The sequence below is a fragment of the Cryptotermes secundus genome, unplaced genomic scaffold (genome assembly GCF_002891405.2).
Source record: "Cryptotermes secundus unplaced genomic scaffold, Csec_1.0 scaffold291, whole genome shotgun sequence".
Classification (NCBI taxonomy): Eukaryota; Metazoa; Arthropoda; class Insecta; order Blattodea; family Kalotermitidae; genus Cryptotermes; species Cryptotermes secundus.
Window position 1 is genome coordinate 212212 of NW_019731571.1, and position 22002 is coordinate 234213.

General features: G+C 39.5%; 2 protein-coding genes across 12 annotated transcripts in view; one reads left to right on the forward strand and one right to left on the reverse strand.

Moving 5' to 3' along the window:
* The window catches only part of LOC111867109 (non-canonical poly(A) RNA polymerase protein Trf4-1), a 34528-nt gene extending 32472 nt beyond the window's left edge, over positions 1–2056 (forward strand). For 2 of the 3 annotated variants that reach the window (XM_023856628.2, XM_023856631.2), the window contains one exon: positions 715–1110. In XM_023856628.2, the coding sequence (XP_023712396.1) occupies positions 715–875 (161 nt within the window). In that variant the 3' untranslated portion in view covers positions 876–1110. Of the gene's footprint in view, positions 1–714; positions 1111–1784 lie in introns of those variants that run through there. The other variant, XM_023856629.2, reaches the window with a different exon arrangement.
* Positions 1–20823, reverse strand: part of LOC111867110 (zinc finger protein 525-like) — a 43194-nt gene extending 22371 nt beyond the window's left edge. For 2 of the 9 annotated variants that reach the window (XR_004513301.1, XM_023856638.2), the window contains exons 1-2: positions 20094–20523; positions 14240–14395 (exon numbers count right to left, since the gene is read on the reverse strand). Coding sequence is in view for 7 of the 9 variants with exons in the window: in XM_023856638.2 (XP_023712406.1) it covers positions 14240–14389 (150 nt within the window). In the remaining 2 variants the exon portion in view is untranslated. The other 7 variants (XM_023856636.2, XM_023856632.2, XM_023856633.2 and 4 more) reach the window with 7 other exon arrangements.
* Between the last annotated feature and the right edge of the window lie 1179 nt (positions 20824–22002).

Consider the following 22002-nt stretch of genomic DNA (forward strand, 5'->3'; position numbering starts at 1 on the left):
ACATATTATGGAGGTTAATTGCAAGGCAAATAGAAACAGAAAACAAATATTCACAGCGACATTGTTATAAGAAGTAATATTGATGAATATGTGACTGTGTGTATTAAATGATATATTTTACTTTCAAGTTAATACAGTTTGACTCATTGCAGCCATGTAGCTCAGCAAGACCCAGTCAACCCTTGACAGTGTGCATTTTCCTGGAGCTTTCACACTATAATCTCTAGAAATGCAGTTTGCAAAGGAAAGTTGACTTACATATGCCTACTGCCATAACGTGGGGGCACGTGGTAGCATAGTTGGTTGAGGCACAGTGCTACAAGCCAAAAGGTCATGGGATGGAATCCCAACAAGGTGGATTTTTTCAATTTACCTAATCCTTCCAGCCGCACTATCGCCCTGGGGTCAACTCAGCCTCTAACAGTATTGAGTACCAGGCATATTCTTGGGGGTAAAGGGCGGCCAGCACATAAGGCTGACAACTTACCATCATCTATGAGCCCATAGTCTTGAAAATGTGGGAACCTCAACATCTCACAACCCTATGGGCCTCCACGGCCTGTTACAGGGATACCTTTACTTTTTTACTTTTTACTACCATAATGTGAATTTTTTAAACTCAGCCTGTAAGTCTTGTTGGCAGATTGTCGAGATCTCAGATTTAGTTTAGCTCAAATAACTGCTAGTTTGATGACATTTGGCCATTTATTTCAGCTTCTCACCAAGCCCCTCGTGGTACTTACCCGCTACACCAAAACAACACAAGTGATGCCTCAGCACATACTAGTCTCAGCAGTGTTTCTGGAAGAGGACACTCATCGAAACGCCAGAAAAGTAACAGTTCACGTAAAGCTGGAGCATATGTCTCACGATGATGTCTGCTGTCTATGTGAGGCCCGTGAGGCAGTTATCTCTCTTTGTTAGTAAACTACATATACTGATAATAACTAATTTTTAATATCGCAAATGACATATTGTGTCCAAATCATTTTTTTTTTTTGCAGTGCATAAAGAAACTTAAAAAAAATAAGAAAACCAAGCAGATGGCCAAAAAATATTTTTCGTCGGTGTAGCAACACATGAAATACAGTTGCATATTTTTGATTAAAATTTACTGAAGTGGCTTTGTTGAATAGAGAAGGTTGGCTTGATGTCATAAACTATACACCTGTTAAATAGGTCATATTGGTATGGGGTTCTGGACATTCAGCAGTCTAGAGAGAGAGGTTTATTTTTCAACAGGTAACATTTAGAGTTTAGCATTGTGCTTATCTCTTTCTTAGTTTCTCATGTATTCAGTTAAGATTTCACACACATCCTCAGCTAAAGAATTGCATTAAGTATTTTTAAAAGTGAAATCTGTTTATTAGTTATATTAACTGTAAAATGTCTTACATTTCAAATAAAAGTATCGCATGAAGATTCGAGAGGCATGCAGTTCAAAATAAGAGGATGCTAATGTCTGATACATACTAACTAGCAATATCCAGCTGAAGTAACTGTGCAGCAGATTGTACAGGAGAACTCCAGTTCTCACAAAGAAGCTGGTCCATTGCCATTAACAACCACATACCAATTCCTTCAGTGCTAAGGAGGAACTGCAATAATTGTATATGTATTGTAAACTTGTAGAGGAGCACCAAAGAGACTGGAAGATCTTGACATCACCTGTCTTTTGTTATTGATAATACTGTTTATTCTTTTATTAGTGCCATGTCATTATTTTAAAAACATTTATTTTAGGGTGTATGTAGTTTTATTAAAAAATGAAATTCATGTTTCAGAATGGAAATTCCAACCCAAGTGAAAATTCATGAAAAGGACTTTGGCTCACAGACTTGCTCTTTGTCTGTATGTATGTGTGTGTGGGGGAGAGAGAGGGAGAGAGCCATTTATTTTTCTTAGTGCAGATATTTTACATTCATATTCGATTGTAACTTGTTTATTATAACAATTTTTTCGGAATAAATCTAATTTATAAGTTCTGACATGGGCCTGATAATTCTGTATCCCTACCAGCCTCTACCTGTAAGACCCATAACTGTAGAGACAGACCAAGAATACTGTGGCATATTTATGCCATGCAGGGATCTTTGAGCCACAGAAATCTCTAAACACAGCTATTACATAACAATAAGGATAGCAGCGTTTGCTCCGTGCTGTGCCAAGCCAAGCAAAGCCTCTGTAAACACGGCGATTATGTAACAGGGCAAGCTGTGTTTTCCACCTATCCGATTGATGGTTTTTAGGAGAAACTGGAATTCCTAAGAAACCAGCTGGAAGCAGTTCTTGGAGTGAGCTCGCATAGGTAGTTGCGAGAGAAGCATGCGAGTACAGAATAATACAAGGGGTCTGCCTGTGAGGATGTACAGTGTGATTAGAAGATTGTATGTGTAATATGTGATAGTAGTGACTGCTGAGAAGTGAGCAGTGAAGACTTTATGTGTGCTATAGCGCAGTGAGATTGGGAGTGTGTAATTCAGCGAGACTTATAGTTCCTGTGTTAAAAAATATGTGAAAACTACAGCATAGACCGAGAAGATTAGTGTATAGTGCGGGTAAATTGTGTAAATAAGTAATTGTAGTTACGACTTGTAGGTTGTTAATTATCGATCTGAACGGCGTCTCAGTAAGCCAAACACATTACAATATTTTATTCAAGGGTGCAATCCTAAAAATACATTTTCTGGGACAGTCTGGCATGCAGTTCCAAGTCTCAATTGGCATGAAACATGATGTTTTTAATGATAGTATTTTGCTTCTAAATGCAGAATTGAATGACAAGCACTTCATAAAACAACTAAAGGGGCTGATACTTTACCTGAACTAGGGAGGTCCAAAAACAAGGTATAAAGTTTTTATTTTCCCATTATATTTAAAGCATTTAATAAAATTCCTTCTAAAACTTTTTTTAAGTATTTTCATTAAAATATTATTCTGTTCTTAAAAAAAGAAGTACGTATATACAGCAGAATTTTTATAAACTGAATCTGAGATTTGATTTTAATATTGTCACATGACAGCTCAAAGCCGGAATATACCCAGAAAAGGCATCCATTGCTAGACAACAGCTGGTAAACACCTATCCACGAAAACCAATAAACACGCTCCTGCGCCACCAATAGCTGTGCCATCACAAGGCAACAGCTGCTTAACATGTCAGGCAATAATGGAGGAATGGTGGAAACAGTGTTTTCTGCTCCTCTTATTATATTTGGTTGGTGGGAGAACGATATTTTTCACTATAAACTACTTTCTGTAGAAATACATGATTGCTTCTAATTTTTCATAAAATTCTGGACATGTTCAGTATTAAATCTGCAAAATATCAAGGTTTCAATGGTACTTTCCAACATTCAACTATGGTCCAGGGACCATATGTTGTTTGTAATTGTGAAGTCATTCAACAGCAGCTGATTTTCAAGGTAAGCACGATAATTCCGTAACTTTCATGAAGTTAAGAATCATAATTGTCAAAAAGTTCAACCCATTTTTCTTCAGATGTGGTCCTTTTCTCCTCCCAGCGTTTCCTTGTGTCACAGTCATACATAAATCGCTCTGCAAATATTGCTTTATCAAGAAGTCCACCAATATCTATCATTGCCTGTTCACTAATTGCAATGATCATTTCTTTAGTTTCTTCGACTTCGGCCCAAGTAAATTCACCATTTATCCCTGTCGCTGAAAAACTTTCTTCCTAGAGCAGTATGTAAGATGTACACGTTCCACTGCGGCATCCTGGGTTTGATCCCGGGTCTGGTCAAGTGGGATTTGTGGTGGACAAAGTGGCACTGGGGCAGATTTTCTCCGAGTATTTCGGTTTCCCCTGCCAATCTTCATTCCACCAATTGCTCCACAATCACCCTCACCTATCATCTGGGGCTGGTACAATAGGCCAGAAGTGGCTGCAGTACAAGGGACTTAGTCCCACCCCACTAGCAGTAAAAAAAAGATTATACACATTTCATAAAAGCGTCTACTTCTTAAATAAAAGTTTTGGAATTAATATCTCCAGTGTCCTCAAAATTCTGTAACTACAATTCAGCTCCCTGTAGAATAAAACGGTTCTCCTTTTGAGTTCACGAACTATCTCTGTTGCACTAAATTGAGCTGCCTGGGAAAGAACTTTAAATATACTCTGCACAGCCCTTCAAGAAACTTCTTGATAATTAAACTAACTTCTATGCAATATATAATATGGAAAAACTGTGCTACCGTCAGCACAACACTATTTCAGTTACTACCCTTAGATCTTTATTACTGCAACATGTTTCAGTTATACATGACCATGAGGCAGGAATACGTATAGTTATTGAAAATACTGATATGGATCCTTATCGGTGCAATGCGTCGTAATGAATATTAACATAAAAACTTTGCCTCAGATTGGAGTATACTTAAATGGCAAATACACGATTAAAAAAATATATATGCAGGTGGTTAGGGGTCTGCATGCCAACTAAAATATTTTATATTAAGGGTATTTCCTGCTTCCCCTGTGACAAACTTAAATTCTAGCACTTTAACTTGCACACCCACTTATGGTAAGAAACGGGGCACTAACACAGGTATGACTTTTTTGTTATTTCTGTCAAAGTGTCGAATCTAATGCAACAAACTTCAATTTGTTCTACTCTACATGCAGATATTCATTATATATTGGTGAAATTACATTTACAACAGCTTCCCAGTTTGTTCTTACAATGCTGTTGGTTCAAACATTCTTAATATGAATTTGGAAGTGCAGTACAATGCTATACAACTTAAACAATGAATGCCTGTATGGTAGGCGAAAATGGCCTCTATTGCAGCAATGATAAGGTCCTTATCATTAAAAAATGTAAATGATGGAGGGTCGGTTGCTATATACCCACATTCATGCAACAGCAGTAACTTAGGTAACCACAAACTGCGCATTGCAAATGATCCCTCCGCTCCAGTCACCACCTTCTGTTCTTGGATAAATTGTTTATTAATTGGCGAATTCTTTACAAGTTATCTGCGCAAGAAATGCATATTGTTGCACCTTTAATACCATTTTCAAGTTTCAATAATTTCCAATACCAGTCAGTGTCGGGATTAATTCAGATATATATTCAGAACACGGCCAAATTACCTCGACTTTCGCAAGGTGAAAATATGAGATCAGTGAACTAACCAACTAACTCCATGGAATTGAGTCCCTCTTGATAATCCGCCAGTCGCTCAGCTGCTGAAGAATTTCCAAAAATTTTATGCAACCTCAAGGTTTATTACCATGTTCACAAGAGTCCTCCACCTGCCCTGCAGACGTAACAGAACAGGCTAATGAACATAAAAAAACAAGCTGCTGCAACAGAACACTTGAAGAAAAATATATAGTTCTAAACAAGTCAAGGTGGAATACAACTTCACAAAAGTAATGAAAATTTTAATAATTTTATTTCATTATATGAAGTTGACTACAGCATGTGATTTTGGTGCATATTAATGCAGTGTAGCACCTACACCTTAAGATGGCTATCTAGGGCCAAAACATGTTGTGTTCAAAGCGTGAAGTGGAAGAAAAGGGAACAATTTCTTGCATTATTGATGGACTGTGATATACATAGACATTTAATATGGTTTGCAACAGGATGTTTAAATACAGAATTGTGTATTCTAATTTTTACATTTTTCGACAGTAGACAAGAAGACGAAAGGTTCCGACCTGAATTCAATCTTCTCTTAATTTCCCCCTGAATAACATTTTGATCTGTTATTGTCATTTGCAAATACTTGAACTTGTATAGTACTACCCTTCTAACTGAAACGTGATTTACTGAAGTCTGTGAATAGCTAATATATTGCATCACTGTACCCTCATTTTTTTCTCCAGTATCTGAAGAATACCGAACTATGTTGAAACACACTAATGATCCCCAATAATTTATTATACATATGGACTTAACCTTGAGAGAAGTATGCCTCAATAATTACTACAGTCAGTTTCATCGCCCTTTTTGTAAATTTGTACAATAATAGACTCCTTCCACTGCTTAGGTAGTTCCTTATTCCAAAAGTTATGAATTCTGGGTCTTTTGCAGAAACATCGCTTCATCCCCCACAAGGAGTGTGCTGTAACATGATCAAGTTCCCGCTTCTCCATTGCACAGGCTAATGTGGCTGTGTCATATTGCAGTGCAGTCATAGCCAATCCCTACCATGTTCATAAATGAAGAATATGCTGACAGCGTTTCATATAAGGTTTCTGCAATGGAAATGGTAGTTCTCCTGCGATGGAATATCAGCAACAATATCCACTTCAAAGAAGTCCACATCAGAAAACATTTGAGAACATACACAGCACTTCAGGAGAGACTGCTTCCTTCCCATGAGCAAATGCAAAATGTGAACATCCTCACTGAATCAATTACAGCTTTATGCATGAACAGATGTCTCTCCACATGTCTCAGTCTCTAGAATGATTACATTACACATATCAACTGAATATGGATAATCCCCACCATGTATGCGTTGATGTTTTTTTAGATTACTCTGTTGCCTGAATGATTTATTACACACATTACAGGAATATGGACGTTCTCCACTGTGTATGCGTTTATGTCTCTTCAAACTACTCCCTTGATTGAATGATTTATTACACACATCACAGGGATATAGACGCACCCCACTATGTATGTTTTGATGCGTTGTCAAATTACTTGGAAATCTAAACGATTTATTACATACGTCACAGGAATATGGACGCTCTCCGCTATGTATATACTGATGTGTTGTCAGATTACTTAGAGATCTGAATGTTTTACTACACACATCACACGAATATGGACGCTCTCCACTATGCAGACCTTGATGTTTCTTTAGATTACTCAGTTCCCGGAATGATTTACTACATACATCACACGCATATGGGTTATCTCCATTATGTACATGCTGGTGTTTCTTCAGATTACCCCGTTCACAGAATGATTTATTACACACATCACATATATATGGATTTTCTCCACTGTGTATACGTTGATGTTTTTTCAAGTTACTCTGTTCTCGGAATGATTTATCGCATGAATCACAAGAATAAGGATACACCCCACTATGTATATGCTGATGTCTGTCTAGATGACTCAGTTGAGAGAATGATTTATTACACACATCACAGGAATACAGACGTTCTCCAATGTGTATGCGTTGATGTACCTTCAGATTACTTTGATATCTGAATGATTTATTACATACATCACATGAATAGAGGTGCTCTTGAAAATGCGTGGATTGACGTCCATTCAAAGCATTCTGAAAGTGAAAAGTATTAAGCTAATTCCCAATATAATGAAAAATGAGATTGAAATGAAGACATAAATAATTTCAATACGTACTTATATTTCTCACCAAACCCAATAAATGACCAGAAACTCTGTGTATGCTATAACAATTACAGGAGGCAGGAACTGCTCAGATAACCTGAGAATGGAAGTGACTGGTATTTAAGCTAAGAACTGTATATGCTTGGATGAAAATGATAAACTTAAATAGTAATAACCAAATTTTGTATACAAATTCATCTGTATCTGAAGAACATGAGAATGTGGTTTGGAATGGTGTGCTGATTTTCAAAGAACCCAAAAAAAGGCAAACATCCACATTTGCAGATAACATACCACAAGCATAACACAATTTCAACCACCATCACTTGTTTACGTTCTTGCTTTCAACCTAGCCTACCTGCAATTTTATAAACTGGTCTGCATAAAGGCTGGTCTTGGCTATATCTCAAACACCAGTGAAGAGCAGTTTAAAAATTTCCAAAACTGCTATATGCCTTTGCTGCACCCTGTGGCCCAAATCCACTACTAAATATTCACTTCAACTTTGGAACAAAGTGTGTACTTCATTGGTGCAGCCCAGTGGTTAGTGTTTAGTATACTAGCCTAATATATACAAGGTCATGGATTGGTTTCCGGTCATCACAATTAAATCACTCATGGAGCTGAGCCCTTCAAGCTGCCAATTATGCTCATTCAAGAACTTCCCAGCATTTTACAGAATCCAAAGGTTCATTACCCTGTTCACAAGAGTCCTCCACTGCTCCTTATCCTAAGCCAGTTTGATTCAGTCCATAACATCCAATTCTGTCTCTCTAAGATTCATTTTAATGTTGTTCATCCACCTATGTCTTGGTTTTCCTAGTGGTCTCTTTCCTTCTGGCTTTCCCACCAATATCCATTCACTCTCCATCTCCCCCATTCGTGCTACATTCCCTGCCCATCTCATCCCCCTTGACTTGATCATTCAAGTTATACCTGGAGAAGAGTACAAGTTACGAAGCTCCTCATTATGCAGTTTTCTCCAACATCCTGTTTCTTCATCCCTCTTCGGTCCAAATATTCTCCTCAACACCCTGTTCTCAAACATTCTCAGTCTGTGTTCCTCCCTTAATGTCAGAGACCAAGTTTCACACCCATACAGAACCACAGACAAAATGTATATTCTAATTTTTATGTTCTTGGACAACAGATGAGACAGCAGGTTCTGGACCGAGTGCTAGGAAGCATTACCTGATTTCAATCTCCTCTTAATTTCCTCCTTACTTGAGTCAATTAAAGTTTGTGTGTTTTTCTTTATGGTATCTATATTATCACCCAGGAGATTCACATCATCAGCACAGACCAATAGCTGATGTGTTCCATTCAATTTCAGTCCCACCTGGTTTTCCTGGACGTCCCTAATGGCACATTGTAAAGCAAAGTTGAAAAGCAGTGGTGATAAAGCATCTCCTTACTTTAGACCATTCTGGATAGGAAAATTATTAGAGAAATGTTTACCAACACGGACTTTACTATAAGTTTTGTTTAAACACATTTTAATCAACCTAACTAGTTTCATGGGTATCCCAAACTCTTATTAGAATATTGTACAATACTTCCCTCCTAAATGAATCATAGGCTTTCTTGAAGTCTACAAATAGCTGATGTACTGTCTCATCGTACTCCCATTTTTCTCCAATATCTGACAAATGCAAAAAATTTGATCTGTTACGTCAAAACCCACACTGATGATCCCAAATAATTTAATCTATATACAGCAGTGATATCCCATGAAAATTACAAGATATATCCACAAAACAAGTTCCATGTGCAAATATTCCCGCTGCAGCACTGTGGTCAGTATGGTGCTCACGTGTGCAGAGTTTGTTGGTCCTTTTGGAAGGCATGGATGCCATTTGCAGACAATCAAACCATATTTATGCATCATCTTGTGTGTTTACAATATCCAAGAAACTCGAGAAGCCCACTGCATGTGAAATACAGTCTGTAATCCTTCTCTTGAATACAACAGACATGAAACAGGCTGACATTCATCATCAACTTTGTGAGGTATCTGGAGAACATGCTATGTGTGATTCAATGGTAAGGAGATAGGTGAAATATTTTAATAGACATGAAAATGTGCATGATGATCCACAGAGCAGCCAACCATCTGTGATTAATGACGATTTGGTGCGTGCAGTGGAAGAGAAGATTCAAGAGAACAGACAATTCACCATTTTATCACTTCCCCTGCATTTTCCACAAATTTCACGGCCACTTCTTCATGAAACTCTGTCTCATAAACTTTGTTTTCAGAAATTGTGTTCACGCTGGGTGCCGAAGGTGCTTACAGATAAACACAAAATGAAACAGCAGCCCAGTGCGTTGACCTTTCTGACACAAAACAGTGAGCAAGGCGATGACTTCTTGAGCCTCATAGACACAGGGGGTAAGACATGGGTGTCAGATGTAACCCCTGAATTGAAGCAGAAGTCCACGGAATGGAGGCACACATCATCGACAATAAAGAAAAAATTCAAACAGACCATATCAACTTGCAAGGTCATGTGCACGGTGTTTTTGGACAGGAAAGGAGTTCTGCTTGTGTAATTCTCACCTCAAGGCTCAACAATCAATGCAGGTGTCTACTGCAACACACTTAAGAAACTGCGTCATGCTATCCAGAACAAGCGACGTGGCATGCTTAGTCGGGGTGTTGTGATGCTTCCTGACAATGCGTGCCTACACACTGCTGCCGCAACGCAAGATCTTATCGCGACATTTGGCTGGGAACATTTTTATTATCCTCCCCCCCCTACATCCCAAACAGCATCCTATACCAAAGTTCTGGCAACACTATGTATGAAAGACAAGAGGTGTAGTTTGTCCTATGCACTGGATTTCTTGAACAGAATGGAAGCACTGAACAAAGTGCACTAAAGAAGTCCTTTGGCTATTTCAATGTTCTTCTCAGAAATGAATACTTTACCACAGTCATACTTGCTTCATTTTTCCTTGCAACATTTACTTCAATCTTTTTCACATGATGGACACCATGGTGATAAACCTTGTATCTCTCCTTGTCTGTCACAATACAAGTCCACCTCTTTTCAAGGTGTTCGGATGTTCCTTCAGACCCTCTGAAAGGCCTCTATTTTGTGTAGCAGAGCCCTGCATTGCTGTATTCCTTTCATTAGGATATTCTGACATAATGACAATACATAGCAGCTGTATATAAACTTCATACCCTTGTCCTAAACATGGATTCCATAGGTCAAAAACAGCTTTCATCAAGGTCAAACCACATTCACCATAAATAAGAAGCCTGCAAATATACACCATTGCAGAACCTCATACCACCCTTATCATGAACTCATAATTCATATTTTGTCTGGGTTGTACAGTTGGAGTGCACTCAACCCATCCAAACTCTGGCATTCTCTCTTCAAGTGCAATTTCTTCTTGTGGAATAAATACAGCTAAACTTATGATAAAATCTCTAAAAACAGAATATATCAAAATATTGTTCATCTTGACTGTCCTGGTACATAACCACATCACTGAAACACAGAAATACTAAAATGACTTCATATCTGTTTCCAGCCATTATTCTTGGAAACACTGGTTAGAAAATGTAAAAAGGTAAAGTTGTGCCTGGGCTTAAGTAATTAAGCACTATGCCATGATGATATACGGAGTGGAGTACAAATCCATATCTTCTTGACCTCAGCACCAGTTATAAGCGAGTGATCACCATCATGCACTGGCCACTTTAACCCCCCTCCACAAAACAGCTCTAATACCCACTGGACACGAGGCTGGGTGGAGCACAGAGTCGGTCTGGACATGGAAAAATCATGCCCCTACTGGGGCTCAAACTCCAACCCCTCAGCCATCCAGCCCATAGCCAGTCACTATACTGACTGCACTAAAACTGAATCTTCTGTTCAGTATGCTTTTAGACAAACTATTATGTCCCAAAATTTCTTAATTCTGGCAGCCATAGGTAATGAGGTTTGAACATGTAGTATTTTATAAACGAGTATAGTAAAGTTACCCTGTAACAGGCCATTAAGGCCCATAGGGTTGAGAGAGATTCAGGCTCCCACATATTCTAGACAATCGGCTCACAGATGGCAGTAAGGTTGTCAGCCTTATGGGCTGGCCACCCTTTACCCCCCAGAAATATTCCTGGCACTCATTTCTGTTAGAGGCTGAGTCAACCGCAGGGCCTTAGTGCAGCTGGAAGGATTAGTTAAATGGAAAAAAAATCCACCTCACTGGGACTCGAACCTGCGACCTCCCAACCTGTAGCATAGTGCCTCAACCAACTATGCTACCACATACCCCATTTTATAAATAAGTATGATGCATGTGATACTGTGCTGCTGAATGGTGGCAACGTGAAGAGCCCGAATCAGTGCCACTTTCACTCACATCACATTCAGTTGCCGTTGGCTGCTATGCAAGTCTGCCAACGTTCATACAGCTGAAACATATTGGCAGAAAATTCCCGTACGGCGTCTCTTGTGGCACTGACAACCTCCTTGGACGTTTGAAATCTACGACCACATAGCTTTGCTTTCAAGTGGTGAAAGAAAAAGAAATCGCATGGTGCGAGATCAGGTGAGTACGGAGGGTGTGGCGAAACGGTGACCTGTTGCCTTGTCAATTCCTCTTGGACAAGAACAGATCGATGTGCAGGGACGTTGTCGAGTAGCAACACCCAATTCTTCCTACGCCAAATCTCAGGATACATCACGAACTGAATCGCATCAATGGATAAGGATCTCCTTGTACCTGTCGTTTTCAGTTGCTCCATGTGGGATAAATTTCATGTGAACAATTCCCGCTGAGTCGAAAAACAGTTCAGGCATGACCTTGCCTTTTCATCTCTCCTGTCATGGTTTCTTCTTTCTCGACGATTACGGTGATTTCCAGGTGGCTGATTGTGGCTTCAGTTGTGGACTGTAAATAAAACACCATGTTTCGTATCCTGTAATGATCTGGTTGAGAAATGTCTCATCTTCTTTGGCACAACTAATCAGATCACCACAAATGGTCATGTGATCGTCACGTTGGTCTCGCGTCAGGACATGTAGTTGTGCTCGGTAACGCGTGTTCAGGTCATCAGTAAGAATTTTGTGGCACGTACCATGGCTTATCCCTATCGCTGCTGCAATATCATCTATTGATTGGCATGTACCAATGTTGCAATTTCTTTGATCTTGCATTCAGTTCTGAGCGCCTTTGGCCGACCACTATGCTCATCATCCTCCAAACTGTCTCACCCCTGCGCAAAACGTTGGTACTACTTAAACACGGCACTGCGGCCCAAAGCTTCTTCACCATACACTTGCTTCATCATGTTAAACATTTCAGCAGGGGATGTGCCTAGTTTTTGGCAGAACTTGATGTTTGCCCATTGTTCAAACTGCCACATCTTCAATTTCCGCCACTCACATTTAACTGAAGTTCACAATAGAGGCCATAGTTCTGCTTACACTGTTTGCACACAACTGCCTCTTGCTGTGATAAGACAGGAACTGACAGGGCATCATATCGTGCCTCAACTTATCTGCTGTAGGGCACTGCAACGACGCTTTGCGGCCAGTCCATGAACTTGTTGACTATGGTAGTATATGAACATCACAAAAGACTGGTTTTCCTTCATTTAGTTACAGATACCAAAAATTTCGAGCCCAAAGCACTGTCAGAGAGTTTGGGCATAGTACCTATAGCTGCACCCCCTTGAGCACCAGTACCCCTACAGTCACTCACCTTCATGGTTAAAATGTCTTTGTTGCAGACCACCCTTCACCTAGACTCCAGTCATACAATGCATTATCCCTTGCAGAAATACTGTCAGCTAAATCTCAGGGTTCAATGATTTGATTAGGTGCTCTACAGGTAGGGTCATTTCCTAGCATGGTAAGTAATGTGTCTGACAGAGCAGACATTAATCCCAAAGAATATTGTGTGCAGAACATAAGTGGATGCCATGTAGGTCAAACAATTGGTACAGATCAGGACCACATGGAACTGAAATAGCCAAAAGCCCAATTCTTAATTGGTCAAGTAATAGATTTATTATAATAATCACTAGACACATGATAATAAGAATACAACCCTTATATCTAGCATAATACATGTGATGTAACGTTCACTCAAGTGTAACTCCCGATTTGGTACTGCACTAAGCCATTTTATTTTGTGATCATAAGTGCCTTAATATGGAACTTTAAATGTAGTTTCCTGTTAGCTTGCAGGTTTCACATTTACTGCAGCTGCTAAAGCGAAATTAGACTATTGACTAAAGCGTGAATATGACTGTGAAAAAATACTGAAGTGCTGAGTAACAAAGTGTTGACTTAATGCAAAAGGAAGTCATACGGCACATGTGACTGTAAAGAAGAAGCAGTAACAGATTTAAAGAGCCTTGGTAGGTCTGACTGGGCCCATATATACTGCTCAATGCTTACTGCACTTGCACCATCAATGTTGATACGCATATGTGAACTCTCAATAGCCGGACAAGATCACGCTGGTGCATCCCACAGAGGTTTTCTTATCATGCACAGGCAGGGTTATAGTGAGAAACAGCATCTATCTGCATTCATGACTCTAAATTCCATAAAGGGGTTCACTTTAGGAAGAACGTACCAGCAAGCTAATAAGAAAGACCTGACCCAGCTACACCTGTTGACAGAACAAAACCTCTACAGCACCCACTTCAACTGCTAGACAACATGAACCAAATCTTGCAATATCATGGTGCCTTATAATCACATGTTGTACCAGTGCATATCCAGGGTTCAAAGCAGGGCTACACTGCCACAAACCCATTAACAGCCAGGCTCATACACAGAAGTGAATGTATGAACACTATAGGCGAAACATGATACTTACGGAATATGCCCCAAAATGGATACCAACATACTCGTACAACTCACCTCATGTTCAGAGTTCATATCTGGTAATCTAATGAGCAGAGGATCCTCCTCCTGTGTATCTGTCACAGCCTCAACTTTTACACTTCCAACATGAGATGATGTTTGACATGTCTCACTACATGCACCAGCCTCAGCTTTCAGCAAATCCATAAAGTTCTGTAAAACCATTACACTCACATCAGTCAGGCTGTGCCCATTGCATGAAAAAAGATCCTCTTTCATTACAGCTGTTTTGCACTGCACCCAACTGATAACAGTTGCACTGTACAGAGTTTCTTCTTCATAACTATGAAAATTATTAATAAAATAATAATTGAGAAAATATACACGTTTCTTTAAAAGCATGCCTTTCGTGCAACATTTAAATAAAGACCCAACAGTGACAGGGAGCCAGGATAGCATAGTCAGTATAGTGACTGGCTACGGGGTGGACACCAGAGGGGTAAGAGTTCGAGTCTTGGTAGGGCAAAAATTTTCTCTTCTCCAAGTCATCCAGACCACCTTGTAAGGATCCCTTGCCAGGGTTATGGTGAAGACCTAAACAGCAGCAACGGTGCAGAGGGGAAGCAGCTGCAAGGAGTGGATTACTGTTCATTCAGAGGGTCTAAGCCTCAGCAGTTGTGTTGCCGTTCTTGCACTAGACTTTGACAGCGATTTTCCAGGTGCATGTTCAAATCTGACTTCTATGTCACCTAACTTGTCCTCAGGAAGCACTCAGTGCCTATCCACTGTCCCACTGATCCAAGCCTACGCACCAAATTGTGAATTGTCTACTGGGAACTCTTTCGTCATGAAATTTATGTCAATATTTTCGCTGACACTTTCTAGCAGATCCATATTTCACACAGATACACACAATGTCTGTACAAGGGGTGGACCAAAAAATCCAGCCCTCGCACTGTAACCTTCAATAATCTACAAGATATACGTGTTGCTATGAAGTATACCAAACTGTGATGGAACATGCTGCATACTAATTGTAAATGAGGAAAAACAGCTAATGGAGCTGATAACTGCAGCCAACTGCTGAGAAATCAGAAACAAATTCCCATGCATGAACTGCACTGCTTGCCATGAAACTTAATGTTGTCAAGTGGTCCACAAAGTTAGTAACTTCCCCTAATTCTTAACATTATCGACCATCAGGCACATTCATTCATCAGCAAAATTTGTATGCACCTCGAAGCTAGTGGTGCACCGGTCACCACGAAGTGCACAGCAGTTACCTGATCAACAAAGGTAAGAACATCCCTGTAGAATACATGAGTTTATGGATCCCAGGCCATAATGTTTCACCTCATGCTTCAATCAGTTCTACCAGAACCAGTTACACCTCTTCAACACTGCGACATCAACTTCAACTTCAAAAGGACTAGGTTGAATGCATTTTCATCTGTGTAACATCCCTAACGCTATGTACATTCAATACCTGAAAGAAGTCATTCTTACACCTATTGAAAATGTTCTGCAATCTGCAGGAAGATCACCATTCTCATCCTTTTCCAAGTTAGTTCTAGGTTTGTGGCCCTTCTTAAATTCATTTATTTTCCTCTAAATAAATCTCTAATGTTCTTGCAAGCTCATTAATTTTGTCTCTCAGGTACTCACTCTCTTTGGTCCTGAAAACTCCGGTAGGTTCGTGTTTTATACTGTTCATATTATTCCCACTTATTTGGCTTGGATCTGGTAACCACTGCAATCTGGCTTGTTTCCTTTGATCCAGTAGTTCTGAATATGCTTTGCTGAACCATAGCTTATGCTGCTTCAGTTCATAATAAACTTTCTTTCGGCTGAAATTTTGATATTCCCCCTAATAGTTTCATAAGCTCTATTAATATCCACATCATCATCTAAGATTTCCAAAGTTGCACACCAGTTTGATATTTTTAACTTGATACTGTTCATTACCCATGGACATGAGATTCAGTATTCAGTACTTGGAATGATAGAAGTATGTATAGGGCAGGTTCGCTCAGGGCAGTGGCAGAAGATATCTTAAAATATAAGTTAGATTTAGCAGGAGTACAGGAAGTCAGATGGGATGGAGGTGGCTCTTAAGGTTAAGTCCATACATTATGGAATTATTGGGGATCATCAGTGTGGGTTCCGATGCGACAGATCAACTAGAGATCAGATCTTTTGAATTTGTTGGATATTGGAGAAAAAATGGGAGAACAATGAGACAGTACATCAGCTATTCGTAGACTTCAAGAAAACCCATGATTCAGTTAGAAGGCAAGTATTGTACAATATTCTGATAGAGTTTGGGATACCCATGAAACTAGTTTGGTTGATTAAAATGTGTTTAAAAGAAACATATAGTAAAGTCCGTGTAGGTAAACAGTGGTCTGATAAATTTCCTATCCAGAATGGTCTAAAACAAGGAGATGCTTCATCGCCACTCCTTTTCAACTTTGCCTTAGAATATATCATTTGTAAGGTCCAGGAAAACCAGGTGGGACTGAAATTAAACGGGACACATCAGCTGTTGGCCTATGCCAATGATGTGAATCTAATGGGTGATAATGTAGATACCATAAAGAAAAACACACAAACTTTAATTGAGGCAAGTAAGGAGGTTGGTCTAGAAGTAAACATAGAGAAAACTAAGTATGTGTTGCTGTCTCATCACCAAAATGCAGGGCAAAATCATGACAACAATAAAAAACAGATGGTTTGAAAATGTGGCACAGTTCAGATATTTAGGAATGACTATAACAAATCAAAACCTGATTGACAAGGAAATTAAGAGGAGATTGAACTCGAGTAATGCTTGCTACCATTCAGTCCAGAAACTTTTGTCTTCTCGTCTGCTGTCCAAAAACATAAAAATTAGAATATACAAAACTATAATTTTGCATGTGGTTCTGTATGGGTATGAAACTAGGTCTCTGGCATTAGGGGAGGAACACAGACGTAGGGTGTTGAGGATAATATTTGGACCAAAGAGAGAAGAAGTAACAGGAGGTTGGAGAAATTGCATAATAAGGAGCATCATAACTTGTACTCTTCTCCAAGTATAATTAGAATGATCAAGTCAAGGATGATGAGGTGGTCTGGGCATGTAGCATGGATAGGGGAGAAGAGGAATGCATACAGGATATTGGTGGGAAAGCCAGGAGGCAAGAGATCACTGGGAAGAACAAGGCATAGGTGAGTGGACAATATTAAAATGGATCTTACAGGGATAGGATGGGATGGTATGGATTGAATTGGTCTGGCTCAGGACAGGGACCAGTGGAGGGCTCTTGTGAACACAGTATGAACTTTCAGGTTCCATAAAATTCTGGGAAATTCTTGAGTAGCTGCAGATTTGGTGACTCCTCAAGAAGGGCTCAGCTCCATAAGTAAGTAACTAAGTAAATACTGTTCTTTATTTCTAACTCATTTAGTTTCTTGAGATTGAATTTCTCAATTTCTTTTTTTAATTCCATAACTTTTGCCAACAACCATCAAGTAACCAGTATCACAGTCAAGTACAGTCAAGTACATTTAAATGCCATCTCCTATCTATCAAACTATGGTCCATCTGATTGTGTATCTTTCCTTCACAAGATATCCAGGTAAACTTATGAAAGTTAAGTGAGACTGTTGTACTCTTGATAATTAGATTTTTGATGTGGCAGAGTTTACTACTCTAACTCCAATATCATTACTAATTTCGTGTAAACTCTTGTTCTCAGCTGCTGGTTTCTCTACTTACTTTCACACTGAAATCTCCTATCACCACGTAACAATTTTGTTTGGAGATTTAAATACCCCTACTTAGCGTTTATTTTTGTTACACACATCCTATTAGAATAAGAGACATCTGCAGCAAGGTAAGGTAAAGATTAGTTGTTCCTGTACCTAACAAATAAGCACTACACCATGAAGATGTATGGGGGAGTGGATGTATAGGCCCACATTTTCTTGACCTCAGCACTAGTTGGAGGTGAGTGCTTAGCTTCATGCCCCAGCAGCTTTACCCCTGGGAAAAGACCCTCTGGTACCCATTGGATTGGAGGTTGGATGAACCTCAGAGCCAGTATGGATGGTGTGGAGAAGAGAAAATTCTTGACCCTACCATGTATTGAACCCCAGGCCCTCAGTAGCCCAGCCCATGACCAATCACTATTCTGACTATGCTACAGGCAAATAATGTGAAGGAAATATCTGATCTATATTCCTCTGGACCTAACCTGTAAAGATCACAAAATGTACTGGCTATGTTGCAAAAGAGAAAACAATACTTTGTTACATGAACAAATAACTGGTAGATCAGTCTTCACAAATTCCATCTACAATGTTTAGTATAAAAGGTGTTAAAGATATGGTTACAGGCTTTAAGGGGGTATAGTAATCCCTACAGTGAGTAAAAATGTCCCAGTAAACGTTATGTCCACAAATCAACGCCTTCTGAGATAAGGGTGTTTTGCATTTGATTTGATACCACGATAACTCTGCTGTAAGCATTAAGAGAGGGAGCAAAGGACCCAGATTCGCCCTGTCAATGAAATCTGGTTGATAATTTCTGGGATTGGATTCTGCGATGTGGATAATATTTTGCATGGGGTCAACATGCATCCCAAGAATTTCCATTGGCATAGCCGTATGTGAAAGGCATGTCTACAATTTCCCGAGTGCAGTAATAACATTCCATTACCAAATCATCAAACAGATTTAAAATCAAATGAGTATCACAACAGTAACTCCCACGTCTTCTTCCTGGGAGTACATAAGCAGTGCATCTACTGAATGTACTAAGACAAGTAACAGTAAGGTAAGCAAACATACATGGCACACACTGACCTCTTAATGCTCAATGCAGTGCTATTCAAGTATCCAGTCAAATGCAAAACTTGCCCATAGCTCAGCACGCATAGATTTATGGACATATGTTCACTGTGACTTTTCCCATGGAAGTCTGAAACAGAGTCCTTACTGAGATGATAGTTTCTCTCTTGGTCAAGAAATTGTCTGCATTCGTGCAACCCACATCAAATTTGTTGACCACACCAACATTAGGCCACCCCCTGGACCATACCCTCAGTAAGATAAATCTTGTCTACACTATCACAACATATTTCTTGAGGACCCACTTTCATATCACTGTCATATTTACACCTAGGTTCCCCAAATAGTCTCATCCCGTCAGTCTTTCACCTATAATTTTCCACGTATCACAGTTATTGCAGTTGTCAAATTCTGGAGTAAAAGTGGGACTACAACGAAGACAGTACATCAGCTATTCATAGACAGCAAGACACCCTATGATTCAGTTAGCAGGGAGGTACTGTACCACATATGGGCAGGTCCAGCAGAACGTGGGCATATGTAGACACATAACAAACAGGGAAGACTGGAACCTGGCCAGTCGGGTAATCGATCGATCAAAAACTAGATGGACCTTCAGACCATTTAAGTCTGTGGGAAGAGATGAAATTGTTCCAGCACTTCTGCAGCAAGGGATGGAACATTTAGTCCCACACCTACGCCATATATTCAGAGCCTGCATGGCGCATGGGTTTATCCCTGAAGCCTGGAGACAAATCAAAGTGACATTTATACCGAAGCCCGGAAAACTAGATTATACCGAGGCCGCTGTAGTTGTAAAGATTTTATAGCCAACTGTATATTACTTTATATGTATACATTTACGCTTTTAGAACATATACTGTAACAGTAGCCTCCAACTGTATTGATGTAAAAGTGTCTCTCTGATGACGGTCTCTGAAGACCGAAATATGTAAGGGGATAAATAATTGAAATAAGAAAAATCTTCACCAGTCACACTGCACGGAACTGTTTAACTTTTCATGATTCAAGTATAGAGTTCCTCATAACGCATTTTTCTTCCTTCTTCTATTAGTACCTTTGTTTTAGCTCCAAGCTGTCACCCCCATCACCTATTCCTCAGTCACCATGTTCTTCCCTTATGGTCGAAGTTCAGCTCTTCGCGAGTTCGCGAACAAGCTCGTTTCTTCCTGTCACCACAGCAGTATAGGGTCAGCTACACGCTCAGGCTGCTTTTCTGTAGATACCCACTGGATTGGAAGCTGCGTAAGCTTAGAATCAATCCAGACACGACTGAAAAGAGAGAAATCTATGCTCCTGCCAGGCAGAGAACTAAAATTCCCTGGTCGCCCAGCCCACAACCTAACCACTATACTGACGTACTTAACGCAATTTGTTGCCGTATTGTACAGATGTGCTGCCACTTTATGGTTATCTGAAATACCTCTCTAAAGGATCAATGACTGTTCAGACCGTTAACGAGAACTGCTTCAACTTAAACGCTTATAACAAACCTGTCAGAAAAAGCCCCTAGCAGAGCGTATCACTTGACACTGAAAACTTCAGCTTACTTCTTCATTAATAGATTAAAATGTACATTTTCACAGCACAGCAACACTTGTTCGCAACAACCATGAGCCACGAAAGTTAAACCGGTTTGACTCACGTAATGAACCACGTCTAATGCCGAGCGCACACCAAGGAAACTGGAGACAGCAACGCAACCGCGATTCCCGAGAAAAATCGCCTATTTCAAGCAGGCAATTCTTCTATATGTAATAATACAAATGACGTCGTGAATGCAACAATTTATTTGGTTGTAGATCTTTGTCTTTTCTTCCTCTACACTACATGTTTCGGCCCTAATTGGCCATCATCAGGTGTATTTTTCACTACGTAGCTGTCACACTGCACACAGTCCAAATCTAAAACATCAGCCTGTCAGTTTTGTTTTAAAATCTCGCCAACACGCGCTCGTCAATTTGATTTTAGAATAACAGTTTAAAATTTCTAAAATTCAAAGTTTTAAATCCCAGGAACACCTGCTCTTGTCTACATGTGCTGCAGGGGCTATTTCTTGTTTTCAGCACCGTTCATGTATTATTCTGTGCAGGCTCCCTGTGTGTGTGTGTGTGTGTGTGTGTCGCTGCTCATCGGAAAAGACTGCGAAGTTAGTGCCAACTTTGGCGGATATAGGATGTCGGGTGATCAGGACAACGGGCCCCCACGGCCGTTAATTTCGGTTTTCTAGACCGGAACTTTTACGAAATATATAAAAATATGAGTATATTAATACTCGTACTTGAATTTATGATATAACTGACTCAGTATATTTTTCATATTTTCATTCTATTATGACATATTGCCTGATTTTCTGGGGTAATTCACCCCTCTGCATCCATACCTTTAGACTACAGAAGAGGGTAATAAGAGAAATCACCAATTCTAAAAGTAGAGATTCTTGTAGGGAGTTGTTTAAGCGATTAAAGATTCTGCCCCTTTACTCACAGTACATTTTTTCCAATTTGTTATTTGTGGTCAAAAACAAAAAAATCTATTTTTATCTAATTCTGAGATTCATACAATCAACACAAGACATAGTAATAATCAAAAGCCATGTGGGATTTAATCAAAGAAGAATTAGGCAATCAGCAAAAAGTTCCAAAGAACATTGAAATAGAAGTGACTGGAACAGCTATACAGAATCCCAAAGAAATAGCCAATGTTTTTAATGATTACTACACTAACATTGCCCAGCATATCCGGAGTAACAATCCGATAGCACAAAATAATGTAGACAGGATAAATACAATAAATTACAACAGCAATAGCATGTTCTTAATCCCAACCACTGAAAAGGAGGTGGTAGACATAATTAAAACACTGGGTAATAAAAAGTCAACGGGCATAGACGATATTCCAGAGTTCATTATTAAAAAATGTCATTCTCAACTAGCAAACGCTCTAACATACATAATAAATCTGTC